This window comes from Octopus sinensis, linkage group LG1, assembly GCF_006345805.1.
Source record: "Octopus sinensis linkage group LG1, ASM634580v1, whole genome shotgun sequence".
Lineage (NCBI taxonomy): Eukaryota > Metazoa > Mollusca > Cephalopoda > Octopoda > Octopodidae > Octopus > Octopus sinensis.
This window is the reverse complement of record NC_042997.1, coordinates 42,476,008-42,499,554: the sequence shown is the minus strand read 5'-3', so window position 1 is coordinate 42,499,554 and position 23,547 is coordinate 42,476,008. Positions and strand designations below refer to the sequence as shown.

General features: G+C 32.7%; 1 protein-coding gene across 10 annotated transcripts in view; it reads left to right on the top strand.

The window, feature by feature from the left end:
• LOC115216924 (protein PRRC2C) overlaps positions 1 to 23,547 on the top strand; it is a 75,179-nt gene that overhangs the window by 21,048 nt on the left and 30,584 nt on the right. For 7 of the 10 annotated variants that reach the window (XM_029786452.2, XM_029786427.2, XM_036500434.1 and 4 more), the window contains 11 exons: positions 3,657 to 3,758; positions 5,528 to 5,620; positions 5,720 to 5,947; positions 6,573 to 6,674; positions 7,746 to 8,256; positions 10,637 to 10,777; positions 12,235 to 12,322; positions 14,214 to 14,593; positions 15,764 to 15,966; positions 20,698 to 20,795; positions 21,642 to 22,402. In XM_029786452.2, coding sequence (XP_029642312.1) covers positions 3,657 to 3,758; positions 5,528 to 5,620; positions 5,720 to 5,947; positions 6,573 to 6,674; positions 7,746 to 8,256; positions 10,637 to 10,777; positions 12,235 to 12,322; positions 14,214 to 14,593; positions 15,764 to 15,966; positions 20,698 to 20,795; positions 21,642 to 22,402 — 2,707 coding nt within the window. The remainder of the gene's footprint in view (positions 1 to 3,656; positions 3,759 to 5,527; positions 5,621 to 5,719; positions 5,948 to 6,572; positions 6,675 to 7,745; positions 8,257 to 10,636; positions 10,778 to 12,234; positions 12,323 to 14,213; positions 14,594 to 15,763; positions 15,967 to 20,697; positions 20,796 to 21,641; positions 22,403 to 23,547) is intronic. The other 3 variants (XM_029786437.2, XM_029786445.2, XM_029786429.2) reach the window with 3 other exon arrangements.

The following is a 23,547-nucleotide window of genomic DNA, read 5'->3' as shown; positions in this document are numbered from 1 at the left end:
AATTGCCCACCTTTTATTCTATATTTAAGTAGCTTTTAAGTTACTCACATTTTAACGCTATTTTGCTAGAGTCCCGTTTAAACTAAAATTTGCTATAAAGTGAAATCTATTACAGAACTCTGTAAAGGATTATAAGCAGAATAACTAAATATGTATAACTTAAAAGGGAAATGCCAGCTTTTTACTTAATAGAATTCATGAAATGGCACTTAGTAAGATTTTTGGACTCTATTCAGTTTAAAGCTCTTAAACTTTATCAGTTATGTTTAACACTTTCAAATAATGAATTGTCTAATGTGGAACTGTCAGGTTTTCTGTTTTCACCTTTTTTTTTTCTACATTGTTTCTGTCCCCCACCCAATTGTATCACTAGTCCCCTTTGTTTCTCCTTTATCTTCTCTGCTTTCCTCTCAGCTCTCTCTTCCCTTCTTTCCTCTCTACATGTCACTTGCAGTCAAATAATCCTTAGTAACATTGTTGTTTTCTGTTCCTACATAGTTGAGAGCAGATACTCTCTAGGTTCTCCCATACTTGGCCCAGTAAACAAAGAATTTGACAGTTGGTCGGAGAGTGGACAGCATTGGCACCGTGCTAGTACTTTTTTTTAACCAACCCCAAAACTAACGAAAGGCAACGTTGACTATGGTACTTGAAATAAATATATAGCTATTGCAATACATTGAGATTCTCATAAATAAATATTAGTGAAAGGCTTAATGTTTGCTGATACCAAATCATAGTTTGGTATTTAGTGTCAGTCATTGACAAGGTTGGAATCACATGATCTGGTGGTCTCAGCACTGAAGGGGTTGGGGATTTATCCCCCTGCTAGCAATGTACATTTTGCACCAAAATACTGAGTTTCTCTCATGGTAACTACTGCATTTTAGTTCTAATAGGACATCACATTTATTTGGGGATAAATCTTCTCTGTATTAATGCTGCCTCTGTCGCTAATACATTTTTATTACACACCATAGTTCTTTGTGAGTGGCAGTCATATCTGTACATATTCAAATATTACAGTTTACATTTTGTAAGTAAAAGAGATGGTATTTGATAAATAGTATAGAGTATATTGTCGTCATTTTATGTGTTTTCCATAATAGCAGGGTTTGACTGGAGCTGGCAAATTCCAGTCTGTTTTGGCAAGGTTTCTACAGCAGGATGCTCTTGATGCCTACCACTCTAGAGAGTGTACCAGTGCTTTTTACATAGCCCCAGCATTGACAGGATCACCAGTAACTTGCATTGTTTATGAAAACTAAATTCTTGTTTGAACTGTGCAGTGTTGTCAAATTCAAGATACAATAAAAAGAACTATCATTGTCAGATCAGACTGCTTTTTATATTATATATGACTATGGTTCAGAAGTTCATTCTCAATCAGATTTTGGTTTCAGTGCCATTGCGTCACCAGGGACAACCAAACCTTTGTTAGTGGATTTAATAGTGAAAGAAGCCTGCTGTCATGTCACCTTGGCATCATATGACACTTGCAAATGAGTGTCACTCATATACAAATGGAGTTGTTTTATAATCATGCTTGCAATTCCGTCTGACTTGGGGAAATATTCTACTTGGAAACCGGTGAGGATTTATGATAGGAAGGGCATCTGGCTGTAGAGAATCTGCCTCAACTATTTCCATCTAATTTGTGCAAGCATGGAAAAGAGGATGTTAAAACAATTGATATATATTGGTAAATTCTTTTGTCTTTGGCTGGTTTCTGATATTTTATGATGTTCCATTTTTTTTTCGTATTGGGTACCTTTGCTTTTATTTGTGAAAGGTTTTTCATCTGCTTTCTCTCTGAAGTGGTTTTCTGAAATGCATTATCTGTCTTGCATTTCTCAGTCGTTTCAGTAGTTCTCTTTGTGTATTACATAATCTCAACCTGTTTTACTAGAGCTATTTGTATGTCAGTTGTTTTCTGTATTTACCTGTTGACCAGATCATATTCTGTTTTTTAAAGTTATTCTGGCTACTTTATTTTATACCTGTAGTTGCTAAAAATGTTTTTAATATTGTTGGAGTTGAAGTTGTTTTATATTTGATAGCTCTAAACTCATTTTTCTTATGGGTTAGTTTTTGTTTGACTGTTGGCATTAGCATATTTTCTCCACTGCTGTTTCTATTACTGCTGCCTCATTGATTATTCAGTTTTCAATTTAGTGCAGGTGATATCAGGTTGTGGACATCAGTAAATTTTTTAACTGGCTTGACATGCAAACAGGTTGAACATCCAAATGCACAATGATAGCAGAAATTAGTGGAGGTACAACAGTGTCAACACTTATGGGATAATGAAACCAGTGAATTCGTGAAAAAGAACAACCTCATATAGAAAATAAATGCACTCCACATCCAAGTATATAAAGACATATCTTCAATATTTTCAGTTATGAAACAGCTCTGGCAAGATAGCTTTGAAAAACAGGATGAGATTATATAACAAACATACAGATAATTGAAATGAGAAATGATAGGCAAATAATTTCAGAAAATATATGGTCATGGTCATATGGTAAGAGGTTCGCTTCCCAACCTCATGGTTCTGGGTTCAGTCCCACTGAGTGACATCTTGGACAAGTGCCTTCTACTATATCCCTGGGCCAACCATTGTGTGAGTGTATTTGGTTGACGGAAATTCAATGAAGCATGCGTGTTTTTTCACTCCATTAGCACTTGACAATTGGTACTTGTTTGTTTACATCTTTGTAATTTAGCGTTCCAACAAAAAGAGGGGCCAACAGAATAAGCACGAATCTTAAAATATATACTGGGGTCAATTGATTCCACTAAACCTTTCAAGGCAGTGCCCCAGAAAGGTCGTAGTCCAAAGACAGAAGCAAGATAACTGTGAAACTGACCTGCGAAGAATGGAACACTGTGCTAGCATATGAAACAACCATCATAAAGCCTTAGATAAACATGGAAACTAGTCAAAGTAAGGCAAAATAATGATATAAAGCCATGTATATAAAAGCAGCCTGAACACCAAAGAATTTTCATTTGACTATGTTAGTGGTATAAAACAGGAGTTGTGTGAAAAACAATTCAGTTTAATACTTTCTCTACATCTACCTGTTACTCTTCCTCCTCTGTGTGTGTGTGTGTGTGTGTATATATATATATATATATATATAATATATATATATATATATATATATATAAAAAAACAAATCAACTTTACCTGATTAGTTTATATGTAGTTCAAAGTAGAAACTTACCTTGTTTTTATTGATCTTACAAAAACCAGAAATGACTACTGTTGCAACTAATTCCCCACTCCCTCATTTTCACCGTTTTGCTGCTTCCTTTGTGCTATATTTATTGCATATTGGAAGTATTTTCTGTTTGAAAATTGTGACATTGTTCAAGATTTGAATTGTTGGGTTTAGGTTATTGAATTTCAGCATTTAACTTACAAATTAAACTCAAGCTTAGCACAGACATAATTTTAAGTGTTGTAAAAGAAAGTTTTCAATAACTCTTTGGTTGTTACTTCGTTTAAAATATATTTCTTGCATTATGAAAATATTTTAGCAGTTAAAGGTTTGTTTTGAACTGTATATTTTCTGGGTTCATGTCCTTCATTTAATTTGATCGTTCATTGTTATTGAAACTCTACACAAATCTGGTTTGCTTTTAAGGATGAACACAGTCGGCCATCTCATAGAGAAAGTTGGGGTCAGGCTTTCCCCCCTCAACATTATAGATCTAATCAACCAAGACCCCCCATTCCAGGAATAGAAGTGAGTACCACTGCTATTGTTCAAGTTGTGTCAATCAGAACATTTTAGAAATAGGAAGAAAAAAAAAAAAATTCAGCTGTCTTGATATTTATGGTTAGAATGGATTTTAATATGAAATATTTATTTTTTAACAACTCTCTAGCTACTGTAGATCCCTGATAGTTTCTTGTAATTTGCTAAAACTTGCATTTTAGTTGATTTTAGAGCATCTTGTAATGAACATCTTAGCCATTTTGGGAAACTGCAAGTAAGGGTTTTCAGCCAATAATATCAAACCTAGTACTCATTTCTGTTTTGTACTGTTTTATTGACTGGCTAAATTCCATTAACAACAGCTTGACACACCACCTGACACAGGCATACATGCGCTACACAAACCATTTTCAGCACAGTTCCCATCTACCAAATTACCAAGATGCTGTGCAGTGAGATCAAAACAGGAATAACATAGTTGCAGAGAAAACTCGACTTCTTAACTGCTTGTTTATGCAATAAATCACATTGAAAACAATTTCTATAATTATGCAGATTATCACTTAGATTTATTTAGATAGATTTAACTATTAAGTAAATCATTTTTTCATAATTTGAGTTGCTGAGAAGTTGATATTTTTTGTACTAATATAAGAAATTAAAAATATAAGCATAAAAGCATTTGGAATATGGTTAGAAAAACCATATAGTAATTCATATTTGGTGAAATTAGCATTGTATCAGTTTGCTGCTTATTGGACATAGTTGCTAGTTACTTGAATTATTTAGTCTAGTGCAACAATTGTTGAATTCCAGCTTAACATCTTATGAAGAGAGTAAATAAATTCTGTAGTTGTCTGTGATATCTAATTTTCTCTCCCAACATTGCAAATGAATTGTTGGTTGCAATTGTTTTTAATTTTATTTATCTTTGAATAGTTTGAAAAATCTGATCTAATAAGTTGTGATGGATATCAGTTAAAAGAAAGTAATTCAAATGGCTATATCTGACCCAAATAATCTATGTTCAAAGCAGTCAAACCATGCCTTTCTCACCGACCTACAATGTCATTCTAAAAATAAGTGATCACATCATTGAAATCTCAAAGCTCTGAGATAATGCATAATTAAATTCAAAACAATGAATAAATATTACATTTGACGGTAATCTGAATGGTAAAGGGTGAAATACAGGAAGAAGACCTTTAATTTCCTAAAGCAATAACTATACCTGTAATATAGTTTTCTCACTTAGGATAGAATCTAATTCTGCAAGTACTTTTAGTATGTTTAAAAATGGCTACATGTTATCTAACTCAAATCTATCATTACTACCAAGTGATTGAATTAATAAGATGTAAATGATTCACTAGACTGTACTATTGGAATTATTTTAATATAAATCTTGGATTAGTAAATTAGATTTTAAACTTTGCAATTGAGATATCTGGTTTAATCATTTTGTAATATTTAATCTATTATATATTATATATTTCATTTTCATAAATAGGGAATAGAATTCCCTATTCTATTGAATGATTACCAGTCCAGGAATCAATTTCTTAAATATTGATTTTATTTTAAATTTTTTGATGTAATCTTTGAAATGAATATATATATTGGGGATATTTGCGTACTTTATTTTTAAAATTTAGAGCATAATATTAAACATTTAATATTTAAATATTTTCCTACGCAGTCTCTGAAAATGTATATTCTTAATTTATAAAAACAATATATGTATTAAGCATACATTGTGAATTTTAGTGAAGTAATACCTTAATATCTTTCTTAAGCGTGGTTGGAATCTTCAGATGGCTTATGAATATATGGGTCAAAGGCCACCTTATCCTGCATTTAGAATGGGCCCACCACATCCACCTGGACAGGTAAGTTAATTTTCTTTGTTAAAATTTTATGAGAAAATAAATGGGAATATTTAATATCAAAAATTGTGCAAATATTTATATTAAAAATCTTTTTTTCAGAGACCTCAGTACACCCATCCTATCACTACGCGTCGATCTGGAGAAGCTGATGACGAAGAAATCTGGAGGGAGCGCAGGCGACAGCGTAGTGAAGAAATAAATTTTGTTGTAGAAAGAACACGGCAGCGGCGTGAAGAGGAAGAAAGAAAAATTGAAGCTGAAAGAAGAGCCACATCATCAGAAAAACTTAAAGCACCTGATGACAGAATGAAAAAGAAAGATGAAAAGGTAATGAGATTCTATTCAGTCTTGGGATGAATGTATTGACAATACACTAAGCAAAACACAATTTACAGTATTGAGCAAAACAAGATTTACAGTATTGAGCAAAACAAGATTTACAGTATTAAAGGTATTGTACGTTGGGACATAATATTGGATAGTAATTGGTATTCATTTCCTGTTGTTTTTATCTTTAGCTAGATGAATATAAACTTGAAATTTAAAGATGGGAATTGTAGGTATGAGATTTTGTTAGAAGAATGCTTGGGATGAAGAATTGTACAGATGAGTGTGTAAATAAGGGTTAAAAGGAATAATTAAATGTATAAACAAACAATCGTTACTGATTTTTAGGATTTGTTAGAACAATTTATAAATAGGAGAGATTTAATGAACCCTAGATATAGTGATAGCCTTGATTTTAGAGGAAAATAGAAAATGTTATCTTACAAATGCAACTAGTCTATTTTAATCTTAGATGGTTGTTAAAATGTGTGATAACACTATTTACAAATAAGTTTGCAGGATTCACTCAATTGTCTTGTTTTACTTGATTGATATTGAGTATTTTGCTTGAATATTATGATTAGCATAATGTATGCTAAAGCAAAACTTTATGTATTCAATTCAGGAAAGAGAGGAATCGGATGGGCGAACTAGTCGTACACCTAGTGAAAGCAGTGAAAAAGATGCACGCGAAAGAGCCCATAGGGACTCTTCCAAATATCCAATTGTACGTATTAAAAGTTTATTAACTGGTGTTGGAGCAAAGTTTCAACTGTCTAGCATTTATTTCACTACTTGAATACATTTTAGATAGGGTAAATTATATGTTAAGGACTTAAGAGGGTTGGTTTTTTAACATTTTAGTTTTCTCTATAAATTCTCTCTAAATGCAAAATATTTTACCAACATGTAAACGCCTGTAAATTTTGCTCAAAATGTTTCAGTTCAATACACATTCATGAACATGTCTACAAATACACATATGCATGCATTTTTTTCAAATGTGTACTTCTAATATAAAAATCTTGGTGATAGGTTTCTAACTTAAAAGAAATCATTTGATTCCTTGGAGTTTTTAAAAATTTTTTAGCTTGACTGGAAGTTTATAGTTATTTGATGATCATCATCATTGTTTAATATCTGTTTTCCATGCTGGCATAGGTTGGACGGTTTGACTGAGGGCTGGCAAGCTAGAAGGCTGCACCACGCTCCAATCCAATCTGGCAAATTATTGCAAAATTTTTAATTATGTAGTATATAATTTTTGGGCTTATTAGCCAAAGATAGTTTTTTTTTTTTTGTATCATTTTTATGGTTGGAATAATATTTTTAAAAGAAAATTAAAATAAAAAACTTATCACTTTCCTGTGTTGCACTTTATAGTTGAGATATTAAAATCTGCAAATCTGAATGTCTTAATATTTATTAAAATTGAATCAGTTTAATATATTGACTGAATAGATATTTTCTAATCCAGTAAATATTTGCATTAATTTGTTGTTTCAAAAGTGTTAGATATTCAATATTCAAGCATGGAGAGGAAACTATGAATTCAGTTTCTATAAAAATGAATTTGTTTTTACAAATCTACCTTAGATTTTAATTAGTTACTTGCATTTTGTGTTCAGAAATGCAGTTTTTAAAACTTAGTATTTTTGGTCGACCGCTTTCTTAAAGTTTAAATGAATATAGTACTGAAAATATTTGTATTGCATATGCATCAGTATAATTATTCATTTTTAAGAACGTTTATTCAAAATAAAATGGTTTGTGAAAACTGTTACTATATTTATTGCAGGGTGGCCCACAAGCTCAGTTTTCTAAGCATTATGCAAAAAATATCCCACCAAGATTCCAAAAACAAGTTCAGGAACAAATGATGCGCCAGCAGCCTTCAAACCAACCTCAGCCCTCACAAATTCAGCCTCCACAGTCACCATCTTCTCAACAATTACCACCCCCCCAATCAGCCCCACCCCCGACACTTCCCCTTGCCCATCCCCAACCCCCTTCACTGCAACCACAGCCTCAGTTGCCCCAACAACCACCTTCTCCTCAACAACAACCACCCCAGCAACCACAGCCTCCTCCACCCCAACCTCAGCAACCACCACAGCAACAGCAGCCACCTCCACAGCCACAGCAGCAGCAACAACCTCCTCAACATCAAGGTATGCGTCCAGGCCAAGGACCACCACCACCATGGGCTCTGTATGAGCTGAGGCAAACATGGGGTGCTATGCCAGCTCCTCCAACACCAGCTTTTATTGATCCACGTTTTGCTCCTAGACCTCCAATGGATATGCAGGGTAAGTTGAATTAGTGTGCATTTTCCATTGTTCTAACATAACTGTTGCTTTAAATATTTAACAGCTATTTGGCAAATTTGCTTAATTACATGATTTACTATCATTTTTACATTTGTTTACCATGCTTGCATGGGTTGGACACCTTTTTTCCAATATGTCTCGCCACTTGTAATTCCTTCTCATCTCCTTAGTGAGATTTTGAGATAACCTTAACTAATTCTGACATCCTTGTTCTTCCTCTTCCATAATTTGCTTCTACTTGGATCACTTGGTGCTTCCTTATCCAGCTGTCATCCTTCATATGCATCATATATCTGTATTAGCACAGACTTGCTTACTCTGGTTGATTCTTATATTCAGTTTTTCTCAGCTCATGCTTTATTTGTCTGTGTATATACTAACATTACACACTCACTTGAGCATGCTCACCTCATTTCTTTCTAGCCTTTGCATTCAGTCATGTTTTGCTATGAAAATTTGCATCATCATACAATGTCCCTCACTTAGACTATGAATTCCTTTGTTGTCAGCAAGAAGAAATACAGGTGAAATTAACTAGATAATAATATAAGAAAAATTCATTTTAAGGAGATTAACAGAAACAAGATATTTTGTTAAATAAAAAATACAATGAAATATTTTTTCGTACTTGTTCTCTGATCAAGATGGACGCATTACAACCTCTGATAGAGAATTACCAGACACTTGGATGTCAGATGGATGTATTGGCCACTTTGATTTGTATTCCTTGATTTGAAATTTACATTTTAAAATTGAGTCAGGATTTGAATGTTTACATTCTTATTACTGTGAAAAAGATCCTATTCCATAAAAAACCCCTTGTTGATAGGAATGTTGAAATATGCATGTTCTTAGTGTAAAGAACAAAGTGAGTTTGACTTTTTTTTTCTCACCCATTTTACAAAATTTCTGTTTTATTATCAGAAAGACAAGTGACAAATACAAATATGCCCTTGTCTGATACTGTTGTATGTTTGTACTCTCTTGAGGTTATCTGACTTCTCCATGTCCCAATCAATATTTAATATTATCTGCACAATTAACTTTACAAGACTACTGTGAGATTTTTTTTTTCCTTTTGGAGAAATTTTTTATTGTATCAAAGTTTTTTTGCTTAATTGTACTAAAATAGAAGTAATGAATTTTCTTGACTCAATAAGCATTGTTTTAGTAGGATTATGGCCTGGGACTTAAAATCACTATACTGAAAAATTCATTATAACTGAATTTCACCTGTAGCTTTGTAAATTTTTTCCACCCTGTCCTTACTCTGGCTACTCCCTCTCTTGGTTAGGTTATTATTGACTTCAGTTGAGCCTTCTGGGTATCTGAAAAAATAATTTTATAGGTGGTGTTACTGATAGCTACTTAGTCTTCCTGTGTGATCCTGCTTGTGATGCGACTGCATCTTTTATGCACACAGTTTATATTGGGTACATGATATTCTCAACTACACTTCTTTTGTTTGCATGCTGAGCATGGCCACTTCCAGATACCAAATAGAATTCTGTAATTTTTCTTGCTTTAACATTTGACTTTACTAGGCTTATTTCTGGTCCTCATGATTTGAGGCTTAGCTTCCATATTTGTAATTCTTTGATTCACCTGTGAAAACTAGGTCATTCATATGCTTAATATCCCTAGGACAACCAGTCCTTTTTATTTTTTTTTTATCTGAAAAATTATTAGTAGGAAGTGGTAATATGAATGGAGACTGAAAATTGGGCCCTGGTGGACACCTATTTATGTTAAGTTTCTCAATGCTACTTCTCACCTTGCTGACACACACACACCTATCCATTGCTTTCACTGCTCTCACAAAACTTTCATCTTCATCCAATTTTCTTAGTTGTCACTGCACTACAGATTATGGAACTGTGTCAAAGGCCAGCTCTAGGTTAATAAATGTTAGGTATAATGGTTTGCTCTTACAGGTAGTTACAGAAGAATTACCTTGCTTATTTAGAATAGGCACTAATTTAGAAGTGTTTTCTTAGCTTGCTGGTCTGAATTCAAATCAATCGTCCATGGCCTAGAGGAGAATTACTGGTGTCCAAAACTTAATGGGTTAAAAATTTTATTATTTTTATTTGATTATTTTAAAAATATGTAATTTCAAAATGGCTGTGTAAATAATTATTTTTTTAATGGGAGAAATAGTTTGTTAGGGCTATATGCCAAATATTCAGTATTTTTGCAATGATTATTGAAAATTTGGACTTTTAATGAAAATGCATGGTGAAACAATAAAAAAAAAAAAATTGAGCTGATGATTTAATATTAAAAAAAAAAAAAGGCTTGGATCAGATCCTAATGAAATTTCAAAATGATACAGTTAGAATAAATGATTTCTTTTCAGCATTACCAGTTTATCCAGTTAGGCGGCGTACTGATAGTCATGGCTCAGGAACTGAGAGTCATGACAGTGAAAGCAGAACTCCTGATATGTATGAACGAGAATCTCGCTCCTGGATGGAAAGGAGCTACCCTTTGCCTCCTGGTGAGTTTTTCTCATAGATAATCTATAATAAGATTATCTAAAGTAAAAAGGTTGGGGGATGTTGTTAGTGAATAGGAAACTATGGTGATTTATATCTCAGCTCAAATCTTGCCAGAGTTGGCTTATGGCTTTTTTAAGTTAAATAATTGAAATTAATTCAAAGCAGTGGATAGAAATTTATAGTATGTTTCGTACATAAAGGATTTCAAATGTTTAATGTTAGGCCTTTAATTGTGGTAAGAGCAGAAAGGTTGTCAGTATGGGTTTGATGAAAAAGCTAAACTAATAGGGTTTTTTTTTTCATTATGCGTCTCCTATCTTTTGATGGTGTAAGATGATTTGTTTGGACATGGTAATTGTTAATTATGGTGTTTTTGTACAAAATCATTTACAAAACTAGGAGGATGCCTAAGATGTGAATTTGCAGATCAACAGGTAATGGAAATGAGAACTTGGAAAATTTTAAATGTAGTGGATTTCAGAGAACAATATGATGTTAAGGCAGAATTTATGAGCAAAAAAATATTGCATAGGTTTTTGTTAATTTAGACTGAAAGTGATATTCTTTAAAATAGGAACTGTTCATATTTGATGTGAACAGTGGTCTGTACTTTTTATTAATTGTGCCAATGAAGCTAGAAAGCTTTTCTAGCTATATGAAATAGGAAGTGTAATGGTGTGACAACTTAACCCTTTTGATTCTAACCTATATAAAACAGTTCGGGTTCTATGGCACAAACTTCCTGCTTAACGATCTGACTGAAAAATTTTCTTTCAAAATTTCATGCTAATCTATTCTCAAAACATCAGCTTAATAATGAGTTATTGTACTAAATTCTTTTTTTTTTTTTTTTTTCCTTCCAAATTAATTGAAGCAAAGACAACATATACCAACAAAAATATAGTAACAGAAGAGCTAAGGCATAAGTCATGATGTATATAGTTTGCATTTGACTATAAACGTGTATTTATCTGCTTGCTACAGTCAAGTTTATTTTATTTAATATGTAGAAACATTAAACTCTCCTGAGCATAAACTATTTAAGGTTAAACTTATTGAAAATGTTTGCCTTTCTCTCCCTCAATTTGTATTAATATAACTGAAATTTAGATAACATTTAAACTGTAGATTTTAATTTAAAATTTGTTAGCTCTGTGATGTGCAGTTACTTAATAAAATCTTTTTCCTATTTTTAATAAAATAGCACAAATTGTTGAAACCAATTAGTGTTCATGAAAATAGGTTTGTTGAAAGTGAGAAAATTGTGGGCCATTTTAATTTAAATTAAGTATTTCAAACACCACTAAGAAAGAATATCTTCTGAACAATTGTGCTCCTTCTTCCATGGAATATATCCTAACTGCTTCTTCCATGATATATATCATATTGTCCACTTGCATCTAGAATTCTACATTTGATAATCTGAGTTTATAATTCTTATTTTCACTGTTAATAGCTCCATATGAAGATATTCGGCGACCTCCTTACTTTGATCCAAGGATGTACTCTGAATTTGAAAGACGGGATTATGAATATGACAGAAGGTGAGTGTATTAGTGTGAATCATTTTAATTCAAGTATTATATTTTCCTTTGAATCTTGAGAGTATTTTTTAAAGAAAATACTTCATTAAATATTAACTTGTCAAAACTTTGTAAGTTTTATATTTTGTTGACACATCTATACGGGTTCATACTAATTTATTGATTCAAGTGTTTCAGTTTTGTCAGATATTTGTGGAATGACATTTTTACAGATAAAGTACCTTTTCGTACATTTAACAAAACTTTTTGTAATCGTTTTGTCATTTTTTCCATGCTGGGATGGGGTTGGACAGGACAGGAGTATACATGAAATTCCAGGCTATTAAATATTCCACTATTATTGCACTGGATATTTTAAATTGATATATTGCTTAATGTAACTTAATGTAAAGTTACATTAAATTCTGGAAATCATCGTAGTTGATATAATATATATATATATAATCTTTTTCTACACAGCTAATATTAAAAATTTAGCTTAATGCATTATTTAGTATCAAAGACTGATAAACTGGAAAAAAAATCGTGTAAGTAAAGATATTCAATTTGATGTGAAACTTTGGGAGCTATTTTTGACCAAAAGGACATCGTTATAACCAAATGCCAAATGAGTTCTCTTTTGGCACCTTAGATCAGTGGTTCCTAACCTTTTCACAGTGGTTCTGAACCCTTTTATTTAAGTGAGATTTTTCCATGAACCCTTTTAGTATGCTTATCCTTATATATATCATCATCATCATTTAGCGTCCGCTTTCCATGCTAGCATGGGTTGGACGGGTCAACTGGGGTCTGTGAAGCTGGAAGGCTTCGTCAGGCCCAGTCAGATCTGGCAGTGTTTCTACGGCTGGATGCCCTTCCTAACGCCAACCACTCCGCGAGTGTAGTGGGTGTTTTTTACGTGCCACCTGCACAGGTGCCAGACAGAGCTGGCGAACGGCCACGAACAGATGGTGCTTTTATATATATATATATATATATATATATATATATATAATATATATATATATAATATATATATATATAAAATAACCACCAGGATCCACCAGGGATCCGCAGACCCCAGGTTAAGAACCACTGCTTTGGATGTCCAGCTTGGTTCATTGGTAGATTTCTTAGGAAGTGTCAAGCAGTGTTGAGACATTGTAATAGTTTTACAGCATTAATTTGTCACTTTAGGAATATGAGGTTGAACTCCAAAGTGTACCCCATATTAATTGTAAAAAAGGACAACAGGCTGCAAGCATTTGTACAGAGGGATCTATTTGATGGTGCTTCTGAGAAAGCATGATTAAAACAACTGGAAAAAACCTAAATAATAAATAGCTATTTTCCAATTTAGCAACCTGTTTTAAATGTTTGTGCATTTCTATTAAGAATATTAGTAATTCAGTATGTGGATATTAGTAGTATTGCTACATTTTATGATAGGATTTAATATTTCTTCTATTTGCATATATGTTTATCATTTTCAGTTTTGTTTCTTCAGATTTTTATTTTAACGGGTTTGTAGAAAATGTATTTCATCTTTCCTGGTTTATATATACTGCGTAAGATTTTGTTTTGTGTTATTAATAGATTTAATGTGAACCTGTTGGTAGGTAATTCCTTAGATCCTATCAAAAATATTTTGAGTTCATGAGATTGTATAACTGTCTTGCAAATTCTCTACAGTAAAGTGGCATATTTTATTATGCTGTTATATTGGCTGGTTGGGTTCAAACAGCTATTGAATTTGTTTATTAAAGCAAAGCCTGATACAGGTTTTTTTGTTGATAGATTTGCAGAAGTAGACAACTGTAATTTCTGATGTATTAACAAATTTTAAGACTTCTTTTTTTTTAACTGTTAGACTTACTTTATAGCAATTTTATTTTCCTAACTAAATTTTTAGGGAAGATGAAAAACCAGTGAAAAACAAAGAAGATGAGAGACACCTTCATGTTCATCCTTCGCCACATCCTCATCCACATGCCCATTCTCATTTGATTGATCATGAATCTGAGAAGCGAGAAGAAAAACCTCTACCTGATAGTCACTGGAGACGAGAAGAGAAGTCACAACAGGAGCCCCATTGGCGACGGGAAGATAAAAATCATGTTGAACCTTCTCACTGGCATAGAGATAAGAATTCAGTTGACTCTCAATGGCGAAGAGAAGATAAGAGTCCCTCAGAGCCTTCATCTCATTGGAGGCAAGATAAAAACCATTCTGATCCTCATTGGAATCAGCGTCTCTACTCTTCCACTTACAGATCTTTCCCTGATGATAAAAGTGAGTTCTAATTTCTTACATTTCATTTTGCTTTTGCTATGAATTCTACATGTTCAGTGAACCTAAACAATATAGGAAGTAATAGCGTGAGTTGGATAATGCTAAAATGCATTTTAATTTTACAATCATGAAACATTTATTTATAAAAGAATCTTTTTTTTTTCTCTTGGGCAGGTGATAAAGCCTCTGTTATTTTTCATCCTGCTAGAAATACATCCTCCCATCCTTAAAAAAGAAGGCCATATTAGATAGGATAATCATTGTCTATGGCCATATTTTTGGGGGGATTCAGAAATGGTTTTAGGCTGATCATAAGCATATTTTGAAGATAAGACTTGTTAGCAGTGAAAAGTGACATTGTCCCAAATTTTTCCAGGAATATATAATTGTATGCATATTGCAGATATATATTAATTACTAAGTACAAAATTAAAAGTGTAGGTCAAATCATATTTTGGTTTTGAGTGCATGGCCAGCTGAAAATAAGTACTTATTTGTTGAATGATTTGTGATTCATAAATCTATATTTTAATGTCCAAATTATTATAACCATGAGATGTGTGTTTACTTGAATGATTTAGATGTTTGGTTCCAAAATCAAAGTGTTAAGTCCTGGCACTGTTGAAAAACAAGATGTGAATATATTAAATATTTTGGATTATCACTGTTTTAAAATGGTATTAGTGTTCTATCTGGTGATGTATTTCAACTACATTGAAGACAAAGCAAGCTATTGAAAATTCAGTGGATAGATAGGAGTTCCATTTTGCAATCACTTCTATATTTGAATAGCACTACAAAACCACTTATGTGTCTAAAATTTATTAAAGAAAATCTTTGTTATACATTGACTGCTTACCTGCACATTGGAGCAATATATTTAAATCAGTTTGTATATGAGGATATAACTTAGATCTTAATATACGTTGGATTGGATCTTAAACGAGAATTTAAAAAAAAAGAAAAAAAAAAAAGTAATATCTTGTTCATATTTCACTAGGTTTTAAAAGAATCTTAGAATAATTACTGCCTACCGGTAGTATACCACAAAAGGGAATTATAATAGCTCTCATAAAATTTGAGAAGTTTAATTTTTTTGTAATTGTTCTGAATTTAAAATGTTTTAAATGACCATTTTGTATATATGTATTTTTTTTTTTTTACTATTAGAAAAGGATTACAGCTGCCCACCACCTATTCCATTACAACAATCTCAACAGAACATGCCTCCTAGGAGTGTTTATACTCCTCTGAAGCGCAGTGCTTCTAGTATGTCAAGCAGTTCTGGGGCCTCTGAAAGAAAGACTGATTCTCCTAAAGAAGGCCCTGTTAATGAGAAACTAGAGGAAACCCGTTTGAAGTCCTCAAGCAAGGTATATCATTGTCCTCGTTCTGTCTATGCTAATATCTAATGTCCTGAACATCAAGAAGAAAGCTGTCATTGTTTCGATACTGTATCAGCCGGTAACTAAAGTCTACACATCTATTGTTCCCTTCATAGTTAGATAAACTGTATCTCTTCTGGCTTATGCCAGTAATATCCTCATTGTTCAACTTGAATTTCTGCATGCACCGTTTATGTTCAATACCATTACCGGATTTCTTGCCACTGAAATGGATGAGATTTTTAACAATAAAGCTTATTTCAATGGCCTGGCTTTGCCATGGTGAACATAATGTCTATAGTTGTGTGCTCTTACTCTGCTGAAGTGTTTCCACATGGATTCAGTCTTACAGCACATCGATCAAGCATGTTGATGTGTTATATTGGTAATCATTAAAACAATTTTTTTTATTTACTCAAATTCCCATGTGAATGGGTGTATAAGAATTTAACCAGAAATACATATTTTTTTTCTTTAAAAAAGAGTGCTTTCTCATTGTTGCATGAAATTATTATTGCAATTTGGATAAAAATAGATCTCTAGTAGAATTGCTTGGAGAGTAAAGCACTTTTTCTTATGTATAATTAAAATCATTAAAAAAATTGCATAGTATTTGCCTTATTGGATTTCTATTTTTGTTTTTTCTTTTATTACTGAGTTAGGTCATAAATTCAAGTGACAATTGTAAAAATGCTGATGCTACTGAGATCTATTTTTCTCCACTTGTATATAGACCTGACAAAGCAACAGGAAAAGATACAATGCTAAGCTAAGCTAGATAATTCAGTACAGGCAAAAATTACTTGGATTCATTATAAAGAAAAAATTTTGGAAGCAGAAATAATCAGTCAACAAAAATGAACATTTTTGTCTTCATTTTGGATAAATGATGATAGTTTTTTTTTGAAAATTGTGTCCATAATTTTTCATAATCTTTCATTCTACTTTGTAAGTTCCTGTATCTAGTTTTTCATCACTGCATCTACAAGAGCTACACTTAGCATAGATCATTTACAAATTGGTTTATTAACCATTCCATCCATCTTTTACACTGGATGTTGCATATTAAGTTATTTTCTTAGTTTATTAGCTGCTGTTAAAACCAATCTCTTTACCCGATATCTTTTCATAGTTTGTATCCTGTTTATATAACTTTCTCTTGCAAGTAAAATGGAATGGCTTAGTTAAGAGATCTCTTCAAATCTTCGTTTTTTTTTTTTCCTTTTTTTTTTTTTAGATTAGAGGAAAGCAATTCCTTTTAACTAACTTTTCTGGTGTGTTAGTGAAAGTGTACTAACTACCAGTTGAGCTATTCATGCTAAGTTAGCAGTTAATATCTTCTTTGAATAATGGTACTAGAAAATATTTGCTCAATTCTTATCTTGACTTCTTTGTTAGTTGTGAAGCTTGCAAGTTCATGTTTTCACCAATCCATACTCTGAGTATGCTGATATGCTTATTACACACTTCTAACTGTACAAAAATCACAAGTACAATTGCCAGGTGGCACTGACTTAAGCAGGAAAATGGATTATAGCAGCAGCAGCAGCTTTTGTAATGCAGTTCAGTTGGATTACTAGTTCCAGGTTCTTACATCCCTTCTGCCCTTTCCTGACGTATTAGATTTTTTTCATTGGTTATTATGAAAGAGGAGTATTTTTTCTGCTGTCCAAATAATTTGTTTGCCTGTACTGTCTGGTGCCAAACCAACTAGTAGTGTCTTGGAAGTGGCACCTTTTGGATATATCTATTCTAAATTTATTAAACTGCTGCTGCTGCTTCAAATTCCATTGTCTTAGTTCTCAGAAATGTATTCATATATATGTATTTCATATATATGTATGTGTTTGTGTGTGTGTGTATCTGGGAAAAAAGTCATCTGGTTGGTGTCATCAGTTTCTACTATCATTGGGATACAAGAATGTATTACTTACTCAAGTGTTCCTTCAAGACATCTACTATGCCTTTCTGACCCGACAACCAATTCCTCCTGTTATGGCAGTTGTTCAATTATCCAGTTGTTTCACCAGATTGAAAAAGAAGTTACTTCGAAAGGATTTTTTTTCACATTACAAATAATTTGTCCCTAAGAGGATCTTGCAGAAAATTGCGACAATCGCAATAACATTGACTGTGCCAAGTTTACTAGAACAACCCAACAATTTCCAGACTTGATAACAGGAAGTAAAAAAAAATATGTCAAAACAAAACAAAATAAAAAACAAAACAAAACAAAAAAAATGTCCTCCAAACATTCACAATACTGGAAAGATTTGTACTTTTTAACACAGCTGACCTATTTTGGCTATAATTTCATTTTACCTTGGAACTTGCTCTTCTACCTACCCAATCTCCATGAGGGTCATCTTTACTTTGAAGACGATGGCAGTTGGCGTGTATTCCCTGATGCTGAAGCTCTGGAAATCTCAAAAATGTAGGTATATCACGGAAACTTTGGTTGTAGCAGATAAAAAGTAGTTAGATTCTATTTAGCTGTGACTTTCTTCGGTTTTTTTCTTTTTTCTTTGTCAATCTGAGAAACCTATATTGAGACAATTTACTTTGAGAGTTTATCAGTTTTTATTAACTAGTTTTCTTGGTGTCTTTTCAGTGTATTAGTTAAAGAATTTTTAAGATAGTCTTTTGATTTTATTTATTCTCAATTTCTTCGTCCTGTTAGTTTTGAGTTAAACATTTGAGTGCTGCTTTATTTGAAAACAGATACTTGGGTTCCTTGTAATTTAATTTACTATGTCAATTCCACATAAGGAAACTAGACAATATAGGAAAATCTTATGAGCTCATTGAAATATATGTAATATTATATTTAATAAAATTTACTTTTGATATTAATTTTGATTTTCTGTTTTGAATTATTTAAAGGTCAAAGATGTTCATTTTTGTTGACAAATTAATAAGGCAAGACAAATGATTTGCTTGTCTTTTTCAAAGTGAAATTACCAGTTCATTATAGACAATTTCTGACTTTTCTTCCATGCTGTTTTGTTTTAAGAACTCAAAGTTGGAAGAAATCCGGTTTTGTTGGTTAATACTTTGTTAGCAAAACACAATTTCCATGTTGGTGTTGGGTTACATTTTATATTTGTTTTAGGTTTTTTCTTTTTTCTTCCCTGAAGATGCCAGCAATATCCCTTTTTCTGAAAAAACAGGTTGGTTTTGAGGTTTGAAAATATAATTATGAACTGATGTTTCAAATCCTTCAGTATTTATTTTATGAAGTGTTTTCCTTTTACTTTTTCTATTTTTTCTTTTCTCATTTTATGTGAAATACTTTTCCTTCACATTTGATGCAATTGAACATAAGATATTTTCACTTATTACCATAGATTTGGAATCCGAATGTCCACTTAAGATGATCCAAAGTTGATTAAATATTACTGCAATTTGAATTTATTTGATATCTTTCATTCCTCATATTTTCAAACCTCATAACTCTCTTTTATAGTCATTGTGTGTTTACGTAGTTATTACATCTTTTATATTTTTGTGAGACTGTTTAATACACATTTATCTCACACACTAACAAAATATATTTGATTTTGAGTGTTAAAATATATATTTTTTTCTAGTTGGTAGTCTGTTGTTTTACAAACATTAGATTCTGTTGGTTGGTATTATAATTAAATAAGTATAGTATAATTGGCTTCATTGAATTTCTCCATCTTCTTAGCTAAGATAATTAAATTTTTTCAGAATTAGTCGTGAAATTGTGCAGCAGATAATTCATGTGTTCAAAATGAATACATTCTCCTTTATTGCATTTGCTATTAGAAGTGACATTTTTTAAAAACTTGTTGTACATTATCTTGATTATTGGAATATGTTAACCTCCAAGTTTAACATTTTTGAGGCTGTACATTTTTAAAGCATTAATGATTTTTGAATAGTTAGATTGGTTGACCTTTAAAATTTTCATGGTTAAGTTGTTGAGAATTTTAGGGTAATAAGTTGTCTTTGATTTTCTTTTTTGCAGTCATTTTGTTGAATTGGTAAAATGCCCAGTTACAATATATATTTTTTTTGTTAGGTTTTCATTTACTGTTATTAATGAAAGTAGTAATTAAAACCTATAATACAGATTTGAAATGAATCTTCTCTTAAAATATTTGATTTTTGTCCACTATTTGTAATTTAAATAAGTATAATATTGTTCTTGTGAATGGTTAGTAGTACTTCAACTGATTTATAGAAAAATTAAATTAGCTGCAGTTCAGAGCATAAAAAATAGGATAAAATAGCAGTCAGTTGGTGTTTGTTTTGTTTTAAACTACGAAGTTTTGTCAATTTAATTCACTTTTTGGCTAATATTTAATTTCATTAAGCTAATATTTAATTTTTTTTTTTTTTCAACTTGGATAATTTATGCTGTTAGTGTTTTTTTTTTCAATATATTCAGTTGCCTCTTTTTGTTTCCAGTGTAAATTTGATAGGATTTTTGAACATTTGAAAAGTAGTTATGAATAATTTCCATTTGTTGATTTGAACTTTAGTTTCTTGAATAATATATATCGTAGCTCTTTCTTTTTATGCAAAAAGTATTTTTAAAAAGGAAACTAATATTTTAATATAAAACAAATTTTAAATTTTTATGTAGCCTACTCAATATAGTTTGTAAATTCTGTTATTCAGGCTTATTTGGAAAGATTTTGAAATTTTTGTTGACTACTTTACAAGTTTGACTCCTGTTTTTATCTGTAGGAATCCCTCAAAGAATCCCAGAAAACACAACCAAAAGATTTGAAAGTCCCCGAGACTCAGCCTGAAAAAGTAGATGATGTATCTGAGAAGGAAAATAGGTAGGGTTAATGTTACTTTCAGTATGTGTATGTACATAGACACACATTCACACACACACACACACACACACACAGATATGGCTGTATGATCAGGAAGTTTCCTTTGCAACCAAGTGGTCGTGGGTGAAGTCCAACTTTAGATACTTAGGACAAGTGTCTTCTACTATAACCCTAGATCAATCAATGCCTTGTGAAGAAATTTGGTGTATCGGAAACTGTAGGACACACATGTATGTGTGAAAGTTATTTAACTTAACATTTCAGCAAAACTGATTTTACTTTGTTGACATTATCTGGTTACCCTTGGTTTTCGAACACATTTGGCATTTAAAGAAAGTGCATGTGGTGGGGTTGATAGGAAGAGCATCCAGCTGTAAAATCTTAAGTTCCTGTTGAAACCATGCTTGCATGGAAAAACGGGATCTTGACTGAATGATACAGGCTACATTTGCTCCCCAACATTATTTTTAATCAGTATTTTGCTGGATAGAAAGGTGATATTTGAAATTCTCAATTTGACAATGGCAAAATAGTTTGGAAGATAAATGCCATTTTAGAGAAGAATGTTTATACATGGTGTCACAACCATAGATAAAAATGAAAATTTCTGATAATTTTACTAGCAAAATCAGATAATCTGAAAGTTGTTGGAAGATAGTGTTGAATGTCTTCTGAAAGAAATTGTGTATATTATTTGATATTTTATGTAATTTACAAAATATTTTTCCTAAATTTCAAGGATTTTTATGTTAACTCAAGTAATTTAGCTTTGTAAGCTTAATTTTTATATAGTAAACACTCTACAGATGGAAATCTTTAAATTTAATTTTTTTTTTTTTTTTGAAGGCCATTGTCTGAATCTACTAAAACTGAAAAACCACAAAAAGTGGAAATTGTTGAAGTGCCAAATGAAAAAGAAGAAAAGGTGAAGGAAGAGAAAAAAGAAACTCGCACGACTACAAAACCTCCCCTGAAACGAATGAGAGAGGATGCATTTAGAAATCGCTTTGATAAGGACCGTTCACACAGTGTACCAAATAGAGGTAGGGAATTTGTAAGGGGACGTGGTCGTAGTCGGGGTCGAAGTCGTGGCTTCAATAATAATCGAGGGCGAAATGACTTTCGTACCTATGACCGCAGACTCCCAACAGACCATAAAGGAAAATATACAACAAATAAATGGCAGGAAAAGTTGAATATGGAAAGTGAGCATAGTGAGGGTGAAGTGGAAGTAGAACTGTCGAAGCGAAGGCGGGGGCGTGATGAAGAGAGTGATGTGTCTGTTGATGAAACTAGTGGCACAACGAGTGAAAGTTGCAGTGAACGAACATCTGAAGTTAGAGATGTGACTCATGGCAAGGAGGAGGACAATGCTGTTGTGGCTGCTGGTAAAGGGAAAGCACTTCATGATGATAACAAAAAGCATATTAAAGATAACAGAGATGAGAAAGTCAAGACAAATACTTGGAAAGACAAGAAGGATGAGAAGAATAAAGAGAAAGCAGACCGCAGTGATAGAAATGAGCAAAATAAAGATGAGATGAAAGGATACAGAGGGAAAAATCCAGCTTTTATTCAAAGAGGCGAGCCATCACGGCGTGGCAGAGGTAACTCTGAAAATTATTTCTAATAACTTGTTCTGTAGAAGAGCTATTCAGTTGCATTTTAGAAATTGTTTAACCCTTTAGTGTTCGCATTATTCTGCTAAAATTAATCCTTTTTAATCCACATTGCCTTGAACTAATCAGGCATTATCTTGGTGCTATGAGATTTTGATGAGGTAGCTGTTAATTTTTAAAACGACATTGTAGGGCTGGTGTGAGAGACCAGATCTGGCCAGTTTGACCATAAAACAGGCAGAATACTTTTTGGCCGGATATGGCTGGTTTAAATGCTAAAGGGTTAAAGAATATGTTTATATACTACTTGAGTTTGTATGGTTTTTAATATGAATAGTGTTTTATTTTTGGCTGAGTTTCTATGGCTGGATTCCCTTCCTGGTACATGCTGCTCACAGTGTATTGGTTCTCTTTTCATGGTACCAGCACTAGTGAGGTGTTGAGTTAATATCTTTCACCTAGACATTAGGGAATTATTTAGCTGCAGATTCAGCTGCTAGGTTTTCTTTGACAATATAACATCATCATCATTGTTTAACGCCTGCTTTCCATGAGTTGGACGGTTTGACTGAGGACTGGTGAGCCAGCAGCTGCACGAGGCTCAATCTGATCTGGCAAAGTTTCTACAGCTGGATGCCCTTCCTAATGCCAACCACTCCAAGACTGCTTTTATGTGCCACCGGCACGGGGGCTAGTCAGGCAGTACTGGCAGTGAGCACACTCGAAAGGTGTTTTTACGTGCTGCCTGCATGGGAGGCAGCGCTGGCAACGACAACGCTCGAATGTTGTTTTTTATGTGCCACTGGCACATGTACTGGTAAGGCGATGCTGGCAACGATCACACTCAAAGGGTGCTTTTCATATGGTGCTGGCAACAATCCTGCTTGGATGTGCTTTTAATGTTCCACTGGCACGAGTGGAACGAATCAGGCAGTACTGTCATCGGCCATGTCTGCAAATGGTTTGTTTACACTTGCCTTAATAGGTCTTCGCAAGCAAAGTTCATTGTCCAATGAGTGAGGGGTACACATAAGTGGGCTGGTTACACCTCATGTTCGGATGTGCTTTTAATGTTCCACTGGCATGAGTGCCAATCAGGCGGTACTGTCGTCAACCACGTCAGCAATTTTGAT